General features: G+C 46.0%; 1 protein-coding gene across 4 annotated transcripts in view; it reads right to left on the bottom strand.

Annotated features, from left to right (window-relative positions):
• TSC22D1 (TSC22 domain family member 1) overlaps nt 1-20301 on the bottom strand; it is a 68023-nt gene that overhangs the window by 34515 nt on the left and 13207 nt on the right. The window contains exons 2-3 of one of the 4 annotated variants that reach the window (XR_008596644.1): nt 17752-17921; nt 16695-16776 (exon numbers count right to left, since the gene is read on the bottom strand). The exons of 2 other annotated variants lie outside the window; for them this stretch is intronic. Coding sequence is in view for 1 of the 2 variants with exons in the window: in XM_054973248.1 (XP_054829223.1) it covers nt 3747-3750 (4 nt within the window). In the remaining variant the exon portion in view is untranslated. Of the gene's footprint in view, nt 1-1861; nt 3751-16694; nt 16777-17751; nt 17922-20301 lie in introns of those variants that run through there. One more of the 4 variants, XM_054973248.1, reaches the window with a different exon arrangement.

The following is a 20301-nucleotide window of genomic DNA, read 5'->3' as shown; positions in this document are numbered from 1 at the left end:
TGCTTCTGTAGAGGAAATCAGTTACCTCTGATAATGAGATAACCATTCATAGTCCCTATTCAGTCCCAGCTTGACAGAGTCAAATTTACATATGAATTCCAATTCAGCAGCTTCCCGTTGGATTTTGTTTTTGAAAGGTTTCTGTTGGACTACAGTGACCTTTAAGTCTTTGATGGAGTGTCCTGGTAGATTGAAGTGTTCTCCCACTGGTTTCTGGACGTTGCCATTTCTCATGTCAGATTTGTGTCCATTTATTCTTTTGCGTAGAGGTTGGCTGGTTTGTCCAATGTACAGAGCAGATGGACATTGTTGGCACATGAGGGCATATATCACATTGGAAGATGAGCAGCTGTAGCAGAGGTAACTGATTTCCTCAACAGAAGCAAACTGTTCTCTTTATCAGAAGGAGCTGTTTGCATCTACTCTGCCCTCCCCTCTCCTCCTCTATATCTGACCAGTTTCTTTTTGCCCTCCATGCATCTGATGAAGAGAACTGTGATTCTCGAAAGCTTATGCTACAATAAAATTGGTTAGTCTTAAAGGTGCTACTGGACTCTTGTTGATTTTGCTACTACAGACTCACACGGCTAACTCCTCTGGATCTAGTGCTATATCTGTGAGTATTTGTACAATGTGCATAAAGTGCATTCATACATTCATCATATAATTACAATTTTCCTTTTCCCACAGTCCAATCCCAGCAGGGGACTCCATGCCCCGTCCCAATCCATCGTTCTCCGGCCGTGAAAGCCTTCGACAATAAATAATCACATTACTATATCTGTGTGAGTATTTGTACTATGTGCATAAAGTGCATTCATGCATTCATCATATAATTACAATTTTCCTTTTCCCACAGTCCAATCCCAGCAGGGGACTCCATGCCCCGTCCCAATCCTTTTAAGAACAAGGCAAGTACTCCATGGGTAAATGAGATGGTAAGTATGAGTCAACTTGTAATCATTAGCGGAGTTTATCTTTTCTTTTCTTGCAGATGTCTTTCAGGGTGTCGTTCGTGGGATCCAACCACAAGCAGCCCTAACTGCAGCCGGCTAAGCGGCAGATTTCGTCCTCAAGACTTCCTCAGGGGCTGGAGGATCACCTGATTAGTTCGACTCATTCGTCAAGACCCAAAGAGTGACGCAAAAGACTGTGCAAAAGAATGACGCAAAAGACTGCTTAGCCGGCTGCAGTTAGGGCTGCTTGTGGTTGGATCCCACGAACAACATCCTGAAAGACATCTGCAAGAAAAGAAAAGAAAAGAAAAGAAAAGAAAAGAAAAGAAAAGAAAAGAAAAGAAAAGAAAAGAAAAGAAAAGAAAAGAAAGATAAAATCCGCTAGTGATTACAAGTTGACTCATACTTACCATCTCATTTACTCATGGAGTACTTGCCTTGTTCTTAAAAGGATTGGGACGGGGCATGGAGTCCCCTGCTGGGATTGGACTGTGGGAAAAGGAAAATTGTAATTATATGATGAATGCATGAATGCACTTTATGCACATAGTACAAATACTCACACAGATATAGTAATGTGATTATTTATTGTCGAAGGCTTTCACGGCCGGAGAACGATGGTTGTTGGGGGTTTTCCGGGCTGTATTGCCGTGGTCTTGGCATTGTAGTTCCTGACGTTTCGCCAGCAGCTGTGGCTGGCATCTTCAGAGGTGTAGCACCAAAAGACAGAGATCTCTCAGTGTCACAGTGTGGAAAAGATGTAGGACATGTAGGACATCTTTTCCACACTGTGACACTGAGAGATCTCTGTCTTTTGGTGCTACACCTCTGAAGATGCCAGCCACAGCTGCTGGCGAAACGTCAGGAACTACAATGCCAAGACCACGGCAATACAGCCCGGAAAACCCACAACAACCAATGTGATTATTTTCTTGTTAAAACCTCATATATAAAAACGGATATATTTTCTTAGTGCCCGGGTGGTTCTCCGCTCTGTTTGTTGTTGGTCTCGACCGGGTATTGCCTTGTTGTTTCACAGATCTCAGAAGCTAAGCACGGTCAGCCCTGGTTAGTACTTAGTTGGAAGACCAAGCAAGGGCAAACCACCTCGGAATGTCTCTTGCCTTGAAAACCCCACGAGGTTGGCATAGGCTGTGACTTAATGGCACCACACACCCACACCCAGACACAGTCCTACTGGACTGTTAAGTAGAGTTCTCTTCTGCCTGGTTGTTTTCTTGTTTTATCTGCCTTGAGTCTCTGCAAGAAAGGCGGGCTATAAAACAAACAAACAAACAAATATGCTGGATTTGTAGTCTAGTGGTTGTTTCTATTCAAATAATACACTTTTGTTTACTACAAAATTCATTTTCTATTCATTTCTTTCCTACCTATCAGATGGCACAGGTCAAAATGCAAATGCTGCGGTACCACAGAGAGTAGCAGTTTGAAGGTCTCTCAATTATCAGTATGTTCACAATTTTATTTGTAAAAAACTAAGGCATTCATATTTTTAAAATTTCATAAACATGCAAAATAGGACAATGTTATATGCAAAATTATAGGTGATGCACTTCATGTTGTTGAAACAGTAAAATAAGTTTAGGTTTGACTTTAAAATGTATTGCAGACAGAAATACTGAACTTTTTCCTTTGGAAAAAAAACATTGTTCCCGAATTGCTTCAAAATTTCCGGAAATGTTACATCTTTAATTGAGGCTACCTACGCCTGCAAGAACCAGCCACCAACATATTTCTAAAGTTTGTCAGAGATTATATCTCACTAGTAAAAAAAAGCCCGTTGTGGGAAAAAATACAACATGCTCTAGACGCTGTGACTAATTGGCGGCTTCACTGAGAGAGTATGCGAAACTGTTCCACAGGGATCTAACTACATGTGCCTGCTGAAGAAGTGATCCATTCACGAAATGGGCTAATACTACGTATGCTGGCAAATCCCGTCCTGTGGCTGATGAGGAGGCTGAATTTGCTGACTGGGCGTTGGACCCCTTCAGCTCTTTCTTCACAGCCTCTTTTCTTCAATTGCAGCTTGATGTTATTGGACATTTTCGCCCTTTAAATGTTTTTGCTGTGGACGGTATCCCTTGTAAACCGTTCCATGGCTGCCTAAGTGAATGGTAGTGCCAGTGTGCCCCCTTGTATATTTGTAATTGAGTGCTGCTGCCTTTGGGTTGTATAATTCTTAGGAGGTGCCTGCGTGCACCCCCCCCCTTTACTGTTTTGTGCCAGTGAGCACTTTTGTGATGTATTTACTGGGATGGTTGTTGTAATACTCACATCTTGATTACTTCAGTATTTGGATTATTTTGTATATACACATTATAACTATATTTTTGATAATTTGAGTGTTCTTAATGTGTATTCATTGAGTTTTCACTTCAAAGAGCTGGTTTCGTCTGTAATTTTGCTTGTGCTTGCACCGGGGTGGTCCCTATTTTTGCTTTCCGCGCCTGATTCTGGCAGGTTGGGGGGGGGGCAGGTATTGCTACCTGCTTCGCTCCTGATCCCAGCTGGGTGAAGGCGTGTGTAACGTGTGTAACGTGTGTACACTGTTATTATAGGAGAACTCTGCTAACAGGAGCAAATCAACCCAATTGTCTTGTTGGAAGTTGATGTAGCATCTTAGAAATTGTTCTAATATCTGGTTAGTTTTTTCGGATTGTCCGTCTGTTTCTGGGTGATGGCTTGAACTGAGCCCTTGTTCAATTCCAAGTAGTTGCAAAAGCTCCCACCAGAAGTTGGCAACGAATTGCCCGCCGCGATCCGAAATCACCTTGGATGGAAAAGAATGTATTTTCACAATGTTTTTTATAAAAATATCAGCTAGTTTTCTAGCGGAGGGAATGGTGGTGCACGGTATAAAGTGCGCTTGCTTGGAAAACAAATCGACCACGACCAAAATACAATTATGTCCCTTAGAGGGAGGGAGGTCAGTAATAAAGTCCATAGAAATAATCTCCCATGGTCGACTTGGCGTTTCTAAGGGTTGCAAAAGCCCCGGCGGTTTGCCTTTTCGGGATTTGGCGCTGAGACAGATGGGGCAAGAGGCTACGTATTGGGAAATGTCCTTGCGCATGCCTGACCACCAAAATTGGCGTTGCACCAAGTGGAGTGTTTTTAAGTAACCGTAGTGTCCCGCTGTGGGGGCATCGTGACATCGTTGTAAAACATCCTTTCTCAGACATTTGGGCACATAAAAACAGTCTCCCCAAAGCCATTCCCCCGTGGTGGATTGTTGCAGTTTGTCTTTGGGCGCCTCCCCCCCTCCTTCTCCACTTCAGCTCTCAGTTTTTCTCTCCACCCCTGATCGGGTGACGGGGAGGGCTTAGCGCGGCTGCGCGTAGTCATCACACCCCCTAATTGCGTAGGCGAAAACACCGTGTCGACTGTCTCCTCCCTTTTGCTTTTATGTTGGGGCATGCGTGATAGAGCGTCAGCGAGGAAGTTAGTTTTGCCTGGTAGGAAGTTTAAGGTAAAATTGAACTTCGAGAAGAATTCCGCCCACCGCAATTGCTTGGCGTTTAGTTTGCGAGGGCTACGCAGGGCCTCTAAATTTTTGTGATCCGTCCAGACTTCGAACGGATGTCGGGCTCCTTCTAACCAATGTCTCCAATTTGTGAGCGCCGCTTTAACAGCGAAGACTTCCTTTTCCCACACATTCCAGCAGGCAGTCCATTGCTGCCTGCTTCGTGCCTGATCCCGGCCTGGGCTTCCTGCCACGGCGCTCTCCCTGGAGGGACGGGCTGCCTTGTCTGGGCTTCCCTTCACGGCAGCGCTCGCTGCAGGCGCACCAGGGGAAGAAGTGAGTTGTCAGGAACGCAGCCTTTTATAGAGTAGGATGGCCTCCTCCCAGGGTGTGTTAAGGTGGTTTTCCTGCTTGAAGCCCCTCCCAATCAGTGCTCCTATAGGTTGATGTCACTAATGTTTTCACGCTGTTTTTTATGCTGCAATTTCCCCTTTCTGTATACTACGCCGATGTCATTCTTTCCAAAGAAAGGCAGGATATAATTCTTTTTAAAAATGAATTATATTCTTTAGGCTTCATTTTAACTGGGTGAAAACTGGGAGGCTAAACAAAAGTTTTCACATTACAGGTTGGTTTTAAGTTTATCACAGAGAGGGTCTCCCCAAATGAAGTCTAAACTATGATATGTCTAGTAGTAACCAATAGCTACTTTATCAAACTTCCTATAACATACATCAATTACTGCCACTTACAAATTAGAATATTTATCAACCATATTGAATATGTTATAAAATCCAAACAGTCAACCATAAACAAGTCAATAGTAAACTACTTGTAGAAAGCACACTCCAACCAATACATTACAATTCCTCTATTCGTATTTCCACATGTAGTCCATCAATAGTCCTTTCGTCCGAAAGATGTTCCAACCTTGTAATTAAACGTTCTTAATAGGGGGAGATAAGCGCTCCTCCAAGTGGGGATGAAATAACAGATGTGTACTATTGCTGTACAACAGCATATCTGCCTCAAAGTCACCTCTGCCGATGTATCGAGGGGATCTCCTCTCCTCCAAATGGGTCAACGCGTTCTAGGTTGGAGTCTGTCCCCCGGAGCAGCAAGGAGATCGCTGCTCCCAGTTCGCCCGCCTGACAAAACGCTAGCAAATTTTGTTTTGTGTGGAAAAGCTTTCTCGGGGGTTTCACTGCTATGCAAATGAACACACAAACTTAAACAGGTGGACCAACTCGGGAGAGGCGACTTTGAGGCAACACGTACTATTGACTTGTTTATGGTTGACTGTTTGGATTTTGTAACGTATTCAATATTGTAGATAAACATTTTAATTTGTAAGTGGCAGTAATTGATGTATGTCATAGGAAGTTTGATATAGTAGCTATTGGTTACTACTAGACATACCATAGTTTAGACTTCATTTGGGGAGACCCTCTCTGTGGCTGCTTTCTACAGTCTTTCCCTTTGTCTCCGTGATGTCAGTGGTTTTAAGTTTAGGCAACAGAAATGCTAGCATGAATGCGAGCAGGGGAGGAAATTCAAGGCATAAGGGCATCTACTTTCACACAGACATATGCAAATGATTCTGGCATCTACCTATAATTAAGTTTGCTGGTCAGGTGTTCTCAGCCATGTAGGGCAATGGAGGGTTTTCTAAACCTTCTCCTTCCAGACACTGGAAGCAACATGCAGCAAGGGACGAAATGTTCTGGGGGCTGATGGGCTCAGTCTGAACCCGAACAACAAGTCCTACAAACAACAGACATGGAATTTTCTTGCTTTCTCAGGACTGCATTGTAGACCAGCACCTTTTTGCAAGAATTGCAGTGCTGGCGATTCTGCAGAAAGCGACGCCTGCAGATACGGGAGCAAACAAACAACTGCTGAAGTGCAATCGATTTCTCATGAAGTTGGCTGGAAAAATAACTAGAGCTCAGTTCATTAGTTTTAAACAATTGTATGCTGTTTTACATTATTGTTAAACCATCTACAGCAAGTTGCTTGCAGAGGTAGCACAGACATTTCTAAATAAATAAATAGTGTGAAGACAAGGCTAGTTATTAATCCAAAATAATCCAGACACTGCAGATATACAAGAGCACAACTGTGAAATGCAAAAGTGAGAAAATGCATCATTAGTCAACATATCAACAAGCTGAGTTCAGACAACATGCTTAAGTAATTACTTTGTCAAATTCATTGGAAGGATAAACATAGCTGCTTCCACCAAATCGGCTGGCAGAGCTTTTTGGCTCTTTGTTTGGAAGAAGCCCTTTATCCTCCTCTAATGTGAATTCCCTTCCTCCTCAATGGTTACAGCAGCAACCAATATGGCACCAAGCAACCCCATGGGTGCCAGAGCACAGTCTTTTATTCATCTAAAAAAGTGACATCAGCACAGCATGGTACGCAAATTTATGCTCCATCTGCAAAGACAGAATAAATCTTTCGGGCAGTGCAATTCTAACAGGGGCGGGGAAAGTGAATAGGAACCGAACTAAGGCTTGCGCCGGCGGATCTGGCTCCCACGTGCACGTAAATGGTCTTCTGCCAGCGGTGGGACAAGGCGCTGCACCGCCGGCAGGCTGGCGCCAGCGCAAGCAACAAGCGGCCGGGCGGAGGCGGAAGAGTGGCGTAGAGCCCTGCGCCAGTGTAGGGGGGGCGGGGAGGAGGCCGGGACCAGAGTGCGTTCGCTCCCTAAGCCCCTCCAGAAGCGGGAACGCCCACAGCGGCGCAAAATAGCTACGCCACAGAAGAAGAAGGCGTAGCCCATAGGCGCCCATGGAACGGCGAAAACTCGGATCCCTCTCCAAGCGCCCAGCCCCGCCCCTGTGGCCCGAAGGAGCATAGGATGAGAACTATCCCGGGGGCCAATCAGTGTGCGCGCCCGGCGTGGACGAGCCCTCCTCCCCGCACCCAATCACCCGCGAAGGCGCCCTATAAAACATCCGGCCAGCGCCGCCCACACCCCTCAGGTAAGTGAGCACATAGCAGGAATCTCTGCCCGTTTGCTGTGTGCCGTGGCCACTTTGAGGCGGGGGAGAGGGTCGCACAGTGGCAGACACTGGGCGCACTTTGGGGACTTTGCAAGAAAAGAAGGAGAACTGCACTCGCTGAAGGGAAGAAGGGCACAGTCTGGAATATCTGGCTAACTAACAGCAGCCCCTCCTGTTTCCTTGCAGGTGTCCTGACTCTGAAGTTCCAGCTCGTTAAGCAACAAGGGAACGCTGACAGGTACGGAGGAGATGAGGTGACGGCGGACCTGTCCCGCTGATTAGTGCTAACTGCCCCTTCCCCTGAACCCACCTGACCACTAGCCACTTCAGATGAGGCCCAGCAGGGGAGGGGGCGATGGTGCCCGTCCCTGCCCGCCCCAAAGGCAGTTGCCCAGAAAGCTACTTTTGACCAGGTGTTTGTAACTACCAGCTTGTTTCCTCCCTTAAAGGTAAAAGCACCCCTAGGCAGAGTGCATCCTCGCCAGACGGTCTGGCATCAGCTGGTCGCTGCCGCTGTCTACTATGTGCATCTTCTCAGATTTTGGAGTGTGGGGTTTGCCTTGGCCGAGGACCGAGGCAAAGCCCACATGTGTGTCTTTCTCTTGCAGGCACGTCCCAAGCATGTCTGCTCCTCCCTGCCCCGCCCCCCCAATCCTCTGCGAGTGACATTCAGATCCAGCCCAGGAAGCAATATCTCACCGCAGCCCGCATCTCAACCTCGCCCCTGGGAGCAAGACTGAGGGCTGTGTGAAATGCCTTGGCTCCCTTTCCAGCCTAGAAACAATGGCGCTTGTTCCAGTTTAATAAAACGAGTCGGAAAAAAACAACTTCTGTGTTTGCGTGTCTGACTTTGTCCTTAACCCCTCCCCCAACAACCCCCTTACATATTTCCACTCGCACATCCCTACAAATGTATCAAGCGGACCCCGTTCAGCCTCCCCACCCCCCTCCACCCCCTAATGTAACGTCAGGCAGAGGGGTGGGATTTGAACTGTGGCCCAGGAATGTCTGTGAGGAGGGGGGAGGCACCGAGGACTTTCATTCTCTGGTAGGCTGAGCGGCTGGCATCTGATAAGCCAGGAAGACGGGGTGCAGATGGAAAGCTGCTGCCAGGGGGTGGGGGTTGTGTTTGCGGAGGCAGGGATGGGCTTGGCATGGGGAGAGTCTCTCAGTTCACTCTGGGGGGGGCATGGCTGTCAGGGCCCAGCCCCCGCTCTCGCTTTGTAGAGATGCAGTGATGTGTTCCCGTTGCGCGGCAGCAAGTCTGAGCGCGCTTTTCATTCCCCTCATTTCCAAACGGCCTTCCGGCCTCCCACATGGTTCCCAATGGGCGTTCCTGTCACTCATTGCCGGCCCCGCTTCCCTCTCACCGGCTTCTCCGGAACCTGGGGACTGATTAGGGTTGCCGGTCTCCAGGTGGTAGCTGGAGATCTCCCGGAAGTACAACTGCTCTCCAGGCAACAGAGATCAGCTCCCTACTGTCTGGCCCTACTTTTCAGGGGAGGGGGGAAACCTTTTTCTTTTGGTGGTAGCAGTGGAAGTGGGTATGTGCAGGCGCACTGAGCTGCAGCTACTGGCCTGGCCCTCATCAGAAATGGGGGCTGGACAGGCGAGGGGGTGTGTGTTCGATCTGGACCCTCACTGTCACCTCTACCTCCTCCCTGGCAGGGATGCCTGCCCTCTGATGGGGGCCTATTGGCGGCGGCAATCGCAGCCTCCCCATTGGCTGCGCCGCTGCTGTTCTCTCGCCGGGATGTGAGGGGAGGGGTGTGGCCATTGGCTGGTGTGAGCGGGGTTGTCAGGGGAACGGTGGGCAGGACCTCCCAGGGGCCACTGCATTTTGCCTTGCCATGCTCGGGCGCTGGCGGGACTGTCCTGCGAAAGTCATTAGGGTGCCGTCCAGCGCCGCTCCATTTGCACTGGCGCACAAGCGACGGTGCAGCCTGAGGGGTTAGGATTGCACTAAGTTACCTGTTAATGAAATTAGTTTCATTTCTCTCTGCTAGAACAAAACTTCACACAGTCAATACAGAGATCACCTTCCACAAGCTATCGAAGTGAAACGAAAACAACAAAACAAAGCAAAACAAAACAAGCCACCCGCCAGTAAGTCACATTCAGTGTTCTTGGAAAAGTGACCACAATGGAACTGAGCACGGTAAGGACACGCTCTGCTAGAGCAAGCCTAATACAGTCGAACACTGGCAGCAGCTGGAAACGGAATGGAAATTTCCCAAAGTCATCAAGTCACCATCAATATGGGCAGGCTATTCAATTAATTTGCTAAAGAGACACACATCGCTACACTCTAGTTAACAACTGTGCTTGGCAACTCAGAGAAGCCACAGGCTCAGAGGTTCAGCCTCTGAGTCACACGTACAGCCACAAACAGCTCCCAACAATAAACATGGTCACAATCGCTTCCCACGTGTCACTACCTCCCGACCAGTGGCATATTGATACCTCTTTCCCACATATAGACGTGCTGTACATGCACTGGGAAGTATATGGTGCCATAATAAAACAGACATGCGCACCATCATGCAAGAGAGTATACCTCATTTTCCAAACAAGCAGCAATCCCTTTATGGCTTACCCTCCTGTGATGTGACAGAACCACTACACAGGTTTAAGCTTGGAATGCTACAAGGAAAAACTGAAGTGTGTTTTCAGAATATTAGCATCAAATCAGGCAAGTCCACAAACATTTCTCAAATCAGTAGTCCACCAATCGAGTACCTACGCTGAGCCATTTTACTTACCACCCGTTATAATATCCAATACCCCTTAAATTGTCCTTCAAGCTGATGGTATAGATGCAAAGCTACTTGTCACATTATTATCTGGTTAAAAGATTTTTTTTACTCCATGTGCTCACCATCTATGGCTCTTAAAGTGACATACAAAACAGCTCAAAACTCAGCAACGCCTCCCCACAGCTGCAAGCAAGCATTTCCGTGGCATTTCCCCACCCCCACCCCGTCTGCTGCCCAAAGGGAGGCTCTCAGGATGTCGCCCTTCACCTCCCCAGGGAGGTTCACTTCTGCTGAAACCATGTTGTTGGCCCACAGGAATATTACTCTGTGGGAAATAAAGAACCGTGGGTGTTTTTAAGGCAGCCAAAAATGCTCCAGAGCCCCTTTCTTAATGTCACTTACATGCGTTTAGCACATGGGTTCATGGACAGCCCCATTAGAATCAGCTGGAATCACCAATGAACGAATGACCTCCCCGCACTGGGGCATCAGCTGGGGGGGGGGGTCTCAAGTTGAACCCTTGCTGGAGGGATAGATGGTATAAAACCTAGGCAGAGATTTCCTGTGAACTGGCACTGCACACTCTATCATCAGAAGACTCTGGAAAGGGCAGAGAGAGGCTCTGAAGAAAGCTCTCTCTGACCCCTTGAGCTTGGCCTCACACACCTTCTTTTGTCTCCTTTTGATCTTCTGACAACTGCAGCAGCTTAATGAGTTTGGAAGTTTGGGAAGCCGATTCTGGGCAAAGAATCCTGGAGAAGACTTTCTCATTATTCCTTTTCCAGGAACTCCCTCTTTCCTGGGATTGATACTTCAACGTGAGGCGAGAAAAAAATCTCTCCATTAATGGGCTGGGTCCTCATCCCCCACTCAGTAGGCTTCAATACAAGCGTTACCTTATGTACTATACAACTGCGGGAAGAAGATGGAGGATCACACTGCCGAAACTGTAAAATATAGTACCAAGGAACTATATCGAATTCGATGCATTGTCAAAGGCTTTCACAGCCAGAGAACGATGGTTGTTGTCGATTTTCCGGGCTGTATAGCCATGGTCTTGGCGTTGTAGTTCCTGACGTTTCGCCAGCAGCTGTGGCTGGCATCTTCAGAGGTGTAGCACCAAAAGACAGAGATCTCTCAGTGTCACAGTGTGGAAAAGGTGTTGGCAGGTCATTTATATCTACTCAGGAAGGTAGGGTTGGGCTGAGTCATCCTGTAAGAGTTTCCCAGGGTGTGGAATGCTAATGGAGGGAGGCTTCACTGTTTCCTGAGGAGGTTCTTTTGCATATGAATTGGTGCTTGATATGCTAATCTTATCTGCCGGGCTATTGTCGGGTATAGAGTATTTTGTTAGCCTGCTGTTTTTCAGGACTGGAAACCATGCTCTATTCATTCTTAAGGTCTCTTCTTTCCTGATGAAATTGTGCTTATGCTTATGAATTTCAATGGCTTCCCTGTGCAATCTGACGAAGTAGTTAGAAGTGTTGTCCAGTATTTTAGTGTCCTGGAATAGGATACTGTGTCTTGTTTGAGTTAGGCTGTGTTCAGCCACTGCTGATTTTTCCGGATGGCCAAGTCTGCAGTGTCGTTCATGTTCTTTTACTCTTGTCTGGATGCTATGCTGTGTGGTCCCGATGTAAACTTGTCCACAGCTGCAGGGTATGAACCTCCTCAGGATACAGTGTAAGGATACAGGATACAGGTAAGAACCTCCTCAGGATACAGTGAAGCCTCCCTCCATTAGCATTCCACACCCTGGGAAACTCTTACAGAATGACTCAGCCCAACCCTACCTTCCTGAGTAGATATAAATGACCTGCCAACGTCTTTTCCACACTGTGACACTGAGAGATCTCTGTCTTTTGGTGCTACACCTCTGAAGATGCCAGCCACAGCTGCTGGCAAACATCAGGAACTACAACGCTAAGACCACGGCTATACAGCCCGGAAAATCCACAACAACCATATACTGAATTCCACCCCCAACCCCACACACACAAATTGCAACACGATAATAACAATATCCCATGGTACATTTTGGAACTGTTCTAAATGTACACTAGCATACTTGTCTTGGCACTTAAAAAATTATGAAACTACTTACAAGGAATGCTTACTTTACTCAAATCCTTTGGTTGAATTTTTTTAAAAAAATATGTTGTCAAGTTACGGCTGACTTATGGTGACCCCACAAGATTTTCAAGGCAAGAGACATTCAGAAGTAGTCTGTCATTGCTTGTCTCTGGATAGCAACCCTGGCCTGTCTTCATGGTGTCCCATCCAAATACTGACCGGTGCCAACCCTGCTTAGCTTCCAAGATCTGACCAGCTCAAGCTACCTGGACCAACCAGGTCAGAGCAACTGCTGCTAGCCTTTGGGTGAAATCAAGAAAGCATCTTAGTCTGGATATTTCTCTTTAGTATATTTTGGTTTTGATTCAAAATTTAGAGTCTCTGATCACTGCACTAGTTGGCTAAGGTTTACTGATATTGTGGTGGATAAACAACGTATGTCATTGGCAGATCTGATGATAAAACATTAATGTGAAAGAGGAGCTGTATTTTCAGATGTGCAATTTAAATGGAGCTATCATCAATTTCACACTATTCCAAGTTTGAACATTTAAAATATTTTTAAAAGAAGACAAACAGTGCATCCTATACAACGTTACCTTAGCCTAAGTCCATTGGCTCCAAGGGGCTTAGATTGAAGTAACTGCATAGGATCGCAATGAAGAAATCTTACCATGAATACATGTACATTTATTAAATAGAACATCTCTGATTAAAGCTTTGCCAATGCAATTTTATACATAAGGTTGCTGACCAATGTCTCAGGAACAGAACAGGATCTCCAGGGTTATGTACTCTGAAATGTGGAACTTTGCTGATCTTATACATATGTGGTGGACATGTCTAGTTACAAGAATTTTTTAGAAAAGACATCTGCCAAATTAATCAGTCTTTCAAATTCCAACTGACCCATATGTCACTGTAATGAGTATTTAAAAGAGCATGTTGGAAGCAAATACAAGCACATTTTTTAAAAGGGCTAGACACGTTTTTTAAGTCTAACATATTTTTGCAGAATACTAAATGTGATTTTGGTAAGACGTAAAGCCAATAATTCAATTCACTTCAGTGTACTGCAAGTGGCCTCCAGGAGAGAGAGAGACACCCTCCAGCTGGTTTTCCTCCATGCCATACCAGGATGTCAAGGGGTTTCCGTTGTTACCTTATATTTTGTATTCCCCCTCCCGCCCAGCCCCAAGCGGCAAGACAGGCAACATTCTAAGTACTGCTCGAGAGCAAAAGCCAGTAATTCTATCTGCTTTCTTCAGATTCACTAATGACTGCATCCATTTTTGGTTCTTCCTGACGTCTTCTGAAGTTTACAGTCTACAGAAAACTCAGACATAGTGGAAGAAATGAACAACTTCACCAAATCTTCACTAACACTAACAGACCGCACATATTTATTGAATGTCCTGGTTAATATCTGTTAGAGTATAAACCATCATGCTCTGACCGGTGTACTAAGTTGAAGCCATATAAAGAGGCGGCATTGTAACAAAAAAATATTTCGAAATTGCTTGGCACTTCATCAGATCCTACTCAACAGGCACAAGGGAGCCTCCTTTACCAGCATTAAACACTCCGAAGCCAAACCACAGCAGTGAATAGATGCATTATTTAAAGCAATCAAAGTATCTGTGGCTCAAGTGGATGGACCCAATACTGCTGAGCCACAAAGCTGAATGTTTTTCTACCAAAATATTTTTAAGACTGGAAAATAAAAGACTTCATATGAATCCTCAGCAACACTCTGGATTGATCCATCCAGCTTCGTCACTCAATTTTGCCCAACTCTCCTCCTTAATTCAGCTTGTCCCACGTAGATCTCGTCAGCGTAGTCCCACGTTCCCCAACACAGCCATTCTGGGTGCTAAAAGGGGCTCTCGATTCCTTTTTTCACCAGCAGAAAATCCGGTTTGATCCAACAGTGTGCTGTTTTTAAGAGCAGCGGCTGAATGTCTGATGGTTTAAGATGACTTCGCTATTTATCACTTCTCAAACTACTACAGAAGTTCATATTATAGAATCATTTCATCAAATGGTCCCTAACTGATCACACAACACAAATGTTGGCGTGGTTGTTCTTATGCACAGAGTTTCTGGTCTCCAGCTACAGCCTCAAAGTGGAGTGATCAGCAACCATTCACCACAGATTCCTGAATGCTTTCTACTCTTTGAATTAAAGTGATCCTGGCAGCTGGGCCCTATTTATTGTTAAAGCATATAGAAATGCACTCTATGTCAACTAGTTTGCAACGTCTGCAAGAAAGTTAACCACGGCTGTTGGAAATGCTGCTAAGCATACTAGCAAAGGCAGACAAATTATAACAGCTCTAATTATGGCTCCTTGATCCTAAAGGCTTGTCAAAATGGGGAAGCCAGTATACCACTGTGGTACAACAGGTGTTGTTGTTTTTTAAAGGAAAGTACAAGTACAGTTTCAACAACATCAAGTGCCAAATGCAAGCCTAATAAACTATGTCCTGAAGGAATCACCTCCGGAAGAATTTCTGTATAGTCTTGCAGGACCAGAAATCTAATAGGTTGTGTTATAAACACAGCACAAATGTATTTCCAGTCTAGCTCTGCTGGATCTTGGGACGGGAGGCTGGGGGGAGAGGGATCCAGGAGCAACCCAAACACTCTGCTGCTCCCCCCTCCCCCTCCCCAATTCTTCCACATACGAAGCATCAGCACCTACCTGTTGGGCTCAGTCAGACCTCCCAGCTTTTGCACTAGACATAGTTAACTTTGACAGTGCCTCTTCACAGGCATACTACTGCGCAATGTTAGACTCAGTCATTCTGTATCTGTTGAAATATCAGCATTCATTTTAGACCACTTAAATTACAGAAGAAGGTCAAGAAAAATCAGAAGGGAACAAAATGAGAGAAACACGGAAAGGACGAGATGCCTAGAGGTTGACTAATCCCACGAGGCATTCCACCCAAGTCAGGGGCCACTGAGGGCATCGGATGCGGGTACTCTGGAATCAAATCCCCCTGCAGTCGTGAAACACATGGACAGCTTCACTGATCTCTCCCTCTAGCCTATTTCCAAAGAGCTGCTGAGAGGGTGAAGTGGGGTGACACCACACAGGCCCCTTGAGCTCTTTGGAGAAAGGCAGCCATGAAAACTAACCACTGGCTTAGCAGCCTAAGAGCTTGATGTGGACTCTAGAGTTTGATCAGCTACAGAAATTAAATGTTTTCTTTGAAGTCTTTCTTCCAGGAGAGGGAAGAGAAAAACAATTCATCTGTACCCACACATTATGGTCTGGACATAAAAAACAGTCTTTGTTGACAAATTCTTGAGATATAGCCACGTTAAGGCTATTGCTGCAAACTCACAGGCTGTACCTTCTTAAAAAACAACGCATTTATTCTGATGAGAACCTCTCTCATCAGGCTTATCTCAGACCCATGAAAGCTCATGCCACAATCAATCCGCCAGTCTAAGACACCACAAGACGCTCCATGGCCTTTGCTTGTTCACAAAACCTGGCCAGTCTCCAGGGAACTAAAGCAGTTGACCCAAGGGCCACACTTCTTCCGGTCTGCCCTTTGCCTGCCTTTGCCACCATTTCTCATGAGACAACTTTGGTTTGTACTTATTTGTAACTCACCTTTTCAGCAAAACAAATTTATAAGGGCTGATAACTACAACAGCAAAACATGGCACTATGATGAGAATCCCCACCACGATTTTTCCGACGGAGGCCACAGCATGGAGTCATGCGGGCCCATCTAGGCTCTGAGGCCAGGAGGTGAGAAAGAGACTCTCAGTCAGGTGCTCTTGGAACATCTGAAAGGTTTCAGGCCAAATACATCAGCTTTATTTTTATGACATTACTTATTTGGGGTTCTTAAAACACAAAACAATTTTGCCTCATGGAAACAATAGTTTGAAATTTGCAACTGGTTAAGAATTGCAGCCTCTTCTCCCCATACCCAGCTCACACAGCAAATTGTGCTTTATCACTGAATATCCACATAAACTACTGTAAATGCCATACACTTTCTTTTGAACCAAATTCCCGGGTCAATTGTGCTTGCTGAATTTCTTCTTCAATTTCAGTCCCCTCACTTATTCCTTAAAATCAGACATTTCAGAACATACATCCCCATATACTTAATGCAAGATCCAAATGTGAAAGTTTTGGAAGGAGATCGAGAGTCATGAAAAAAATTAAGAGAAGGCCCTTTTTATTGCTGATATATCAATGGAGGAAGCTCACCTGGATTAGTAATGTCAACTCATACAAGTCATGGCTAAGGATTACACTTCATGGCCACTAAAGGAGCACAGCCACACTAGACTCTTCTTCTATGAGCAAATACCAACACCGCTCAGGACTTTTCCAGTTGGCTACATGGGTGCACCATCCCCAGGCATGCTAGTAGGAAAGGCAGAATCACTGGGAGGGCCCATCTTGCTCCAAAGGGAAGAGCCATCGACAGCCTTTCCCACCTACCAGCTCTGGAAGCTCCCTGAAACACAACATGCAAGTACTGACCATTCTGCTTATTCCAGCCAAAGCCCCTCCTTTCGCCACGAGTTCTGTCTTCCTGCTCAATGCATTAATAAACTAAACCTGGGTACTACAGGCTGCTGCTACTCAAGAACAGGCTATTCATGACGATGCAGACTTGTGTTCTGACACACTTGCACATGGAAGAGACTGTAGTCAGACTGCATTCATAACCAGGGAAAACTGCACATCTAGGGAAAACTAAGAAAAAGCTGGCCAGTCCGGGGAGGCGCTACGGCTGAAGAACTGCTGACTGACCTTTTTTTTTTTTTTGAGAAAACACTGGACTTCAGATGATATTGGAAAACCTCTGAACTGGACCACCCTCATCCAGAAACACCCACACTGGGCCACAGCGAGCCTTTGGGTGCTGTGCGCCTAGCTGTAACTGGGCAAACGAAGGAGCTCAACGAAGACCAGCAGGAAGAAAGAAGCCCCTCTGGGGGAGCCACACTTCTAAAGGAACTAAGCGGACATTTCCTCAGCGGGGGAAAGGGGGGGGGCGGGTGTTGGGGGAAATTGTCTACGTGGGCAGGCAGCTGGATTAGGCCAGACGAGAGCAGGGAGGCCTCTTGTGCGGAGCAGTGCCCCTACGAGGCTCTCATCTCCTAATTCTGCCCTCCCGAGACCAAAAGCCCCCAAAGGGCCAGTCATGTAACAGTCCCCAGACCCGCCTGGCACAACAGCAAAATGAACACTGAGTTGAGTCGGCAGCTTCCCCTTACTGAACCCTAAGCACTTGCTTCAAGGGTTTCCCAACCCCTCTACTATGTTTCTGGATTCATATCCCAATACTAATACGCTTGTGTTGAGTTTTTTTAGCACCTGCGAACTATTCCATTTCAGACTACGGAATCAACAGTGTTCATTTGTCTTGTGCAACCACTATTCAACCTGTGTTTATTCTCAAACTTAAACAGTTTGGTGCACACACCTGTATGCTGGAGTGCTCTGCTCCTCTTTGTACTTAAGTTATGGGATGCATCCTTCATGGCAGTCTCTAAGAGTGGGGGAGAAAGTGTTGTCTGGTGCTTCTGAAGAAGTCATTTCTCCATTCATTTCTCCCGTCAGAGGTTAAGAGAGTTTTAGAATTAGAAGAAACAACTACAAAAGAAAAATGCAGCAGAAACATAAAGCTATTTCAAAGGGTGTTGTGTTTTCTGCACTTTATTTTTTATTGAAACAAAATAGAAATGCAAGTAGTTCTTTTTAAACCCACGTGCCAGGCTCACATTCACAGTATGCATTAAAAACTACATACATTTTAAAGAGGACATCATGGCTGAATCCAAGACTAGAGACTGAAACGCATGGGCCGAGGAGGACACAAACGGGCAACCTCACTGCAAAAAAAGAATTGCAGGCAGCAAACAAGGAACACAGAGGCCTATTCCATGCCCAGGCGCTCTCCCCTCTCCACACCATTTTCTTTTCTTTTCTTTTAAGCAGCAAGAGCAGCACAAGCTCCTGCTCCACAGCCGAACAGAGTCCTTCTGCAGGAATGCCACCAGGCAGCGAGATACTGGGAAGGAAACCATCTCCTCACGCAGCTTCTCAAATACACCTGACCTGCTCGGTCCTCCGTTTCCTTTGTAAGCACTGAGAACTCGTCACCATTACAAACACTGCAGTAGGAGCCACTATGGAGGGCACCCTCCTTCCAGAGAAGGTCTGATCACTACTAGGAGGGTAGGCAGAAAGGCCCGTCCCAGAAGCTCCGTTGCTGCAAACACCAAGGAAGGGGATGATTCTGGTCTATTGGTCAGTGGAACAGGGTGATCAAGCCCAGCTCATGTTCAGACAAGGAAGCCACCACAAAGGAAAAATCTCACCCAGCCTCTGGAAAGCCAAAGACATTCGAGGATTTCCAAAAACCCCACTGGTTTAAATGAAGTGCTGAGCTACTGACCAGCTGACCCATGCTTCAAAAGGAGTTTTCTGTGCCACACAATCTGAAAAGCACAGCGCCCAGCCTTGCATACTGGGCTTGCTTAGCGCCGAGTTTCCTGCACCCAACCGAGAAGTGACCACAACACGCAAAACCGCACAACAGTCACGCTGCTTATATGGCACAGGACAGAGCTGATCAGTCATACGGGCGTATAAATAAACAAGAGCCAGGTGGCACCTTAAAAAGTATACCAGATCTAATCACAGGTCCAGATCTAATCACAAAAAAAATATCATTCACTTAATAACTGTAATTGCTCTTCCTAAGAAGCAGTGGTGCCGCAGTCAAGAGTGTTGGACCAGCATCTGGAAAACCCAGGTTTGCATCTCACTCCACCATAAAGGTTTGCTGGGTGACTGCAGACCCATCACTAGGGTAACCAGGCTGAGCTTAGTGGGTGGGGGGTGGGGAGAGGAATAAATAAAAATAAGGCACTGGCACGCTACTCCTGGGGTACAATCCAGAAATGACAGTGGGTAGCTCAATTGGTAGAATGTGGTAAAATGATAAAATATTATACCTGGAAGAGGTGTGCCAGCGACTATGCTATCTGGGCAACCAGGACTAGAGATTGCAACCAAATAATGAGGAGGAGGAGGAGACCTGGAAGGGCAGCCATGAAGGAACTAGAAAAAAAAAACTGTAAGCAGAGGAACCAGATCAAGATAATGTACACTATGGTACTCCACATTACTATGTATGAATGGGAGAACTGAAGAAAGCTGACAGGAAGAAAATGGATTCATTTGAAATGTGGTACTGGAGAAGAGTTTTATGGATACCATGGATGGCCAAAAAAGTGGGTTCTAGATCAAATCATACCTAAAAATATTTAGAATAAATCTTAACAAGTAAATCCGCAGAAGAATCATAGAATCACAGAGTCGGGAGGGGCCATACAGACCATCTAGTCCAACCCCCTGCCCAGTGCAGGATCAGGAAACATTGTTATTTAGCACAACGTCAAAGTAAGCCAGAGCGCGCCTTGCACTGCAGCTTTAGATTCTTTATTACAGCTGGTTTATATTAGTCAGTGTTCTAATTCCTGAATGGATTCACCAAGCTGCATAACCCTGGCCTGAGGCACCAGAGTTTCAGGGCACAGTTCTAATGTAACAAGTCTATTACAGCTTTACAAAATGTATTGCCAGAAGTATGACTGTGCCACTAAGTGCCTAAATTTTAACACCCTCCCAATAATACATGTCACACGAGCGCACTTTCAGAATTTTGAGAAAGGGTAGCAGGCACTGCCACAAAATGGCCGCACTTCACTAGATTTGTTTCTCTGGAGGTGAGAGGAACCTAAAATAAATGGGAGCTTTCAGGCAACACTGCCCAAACTTGTTAATATTCAGTTGAAATAAACTGTGCTGAGTGGCCTTAGCTAGTACCCCAGGAAGCCTTCACAGGATCAGGTGCTCTGACAGGGAAATCCAGTTGAAGTCAGTATTGGGGAGACTATGAGCCCGTGCGCAATGGACTCCATTGGGTGAGTATAGACATTCAGGAGGCAGCCAGGACCACAGAGTC

The sequence above is a fragment of the Eublepharis macularius genome, chromosome 3 (assembly GCF_028583425.1).
Source record: "Eublepharis macularius isolate TG4126 chromosome 3, MPM_Emac_v1.0, whole genome shotgun sequence".
NCBI lineage: Eukaryota > Metazoa > Chordata > Lepidosauria > Squamata > Eublepharidae > Eublepharis > Eublepharis macularius.
This window is presented reverse-complemented; position numbering and strand designations above follow the sequence as displayed.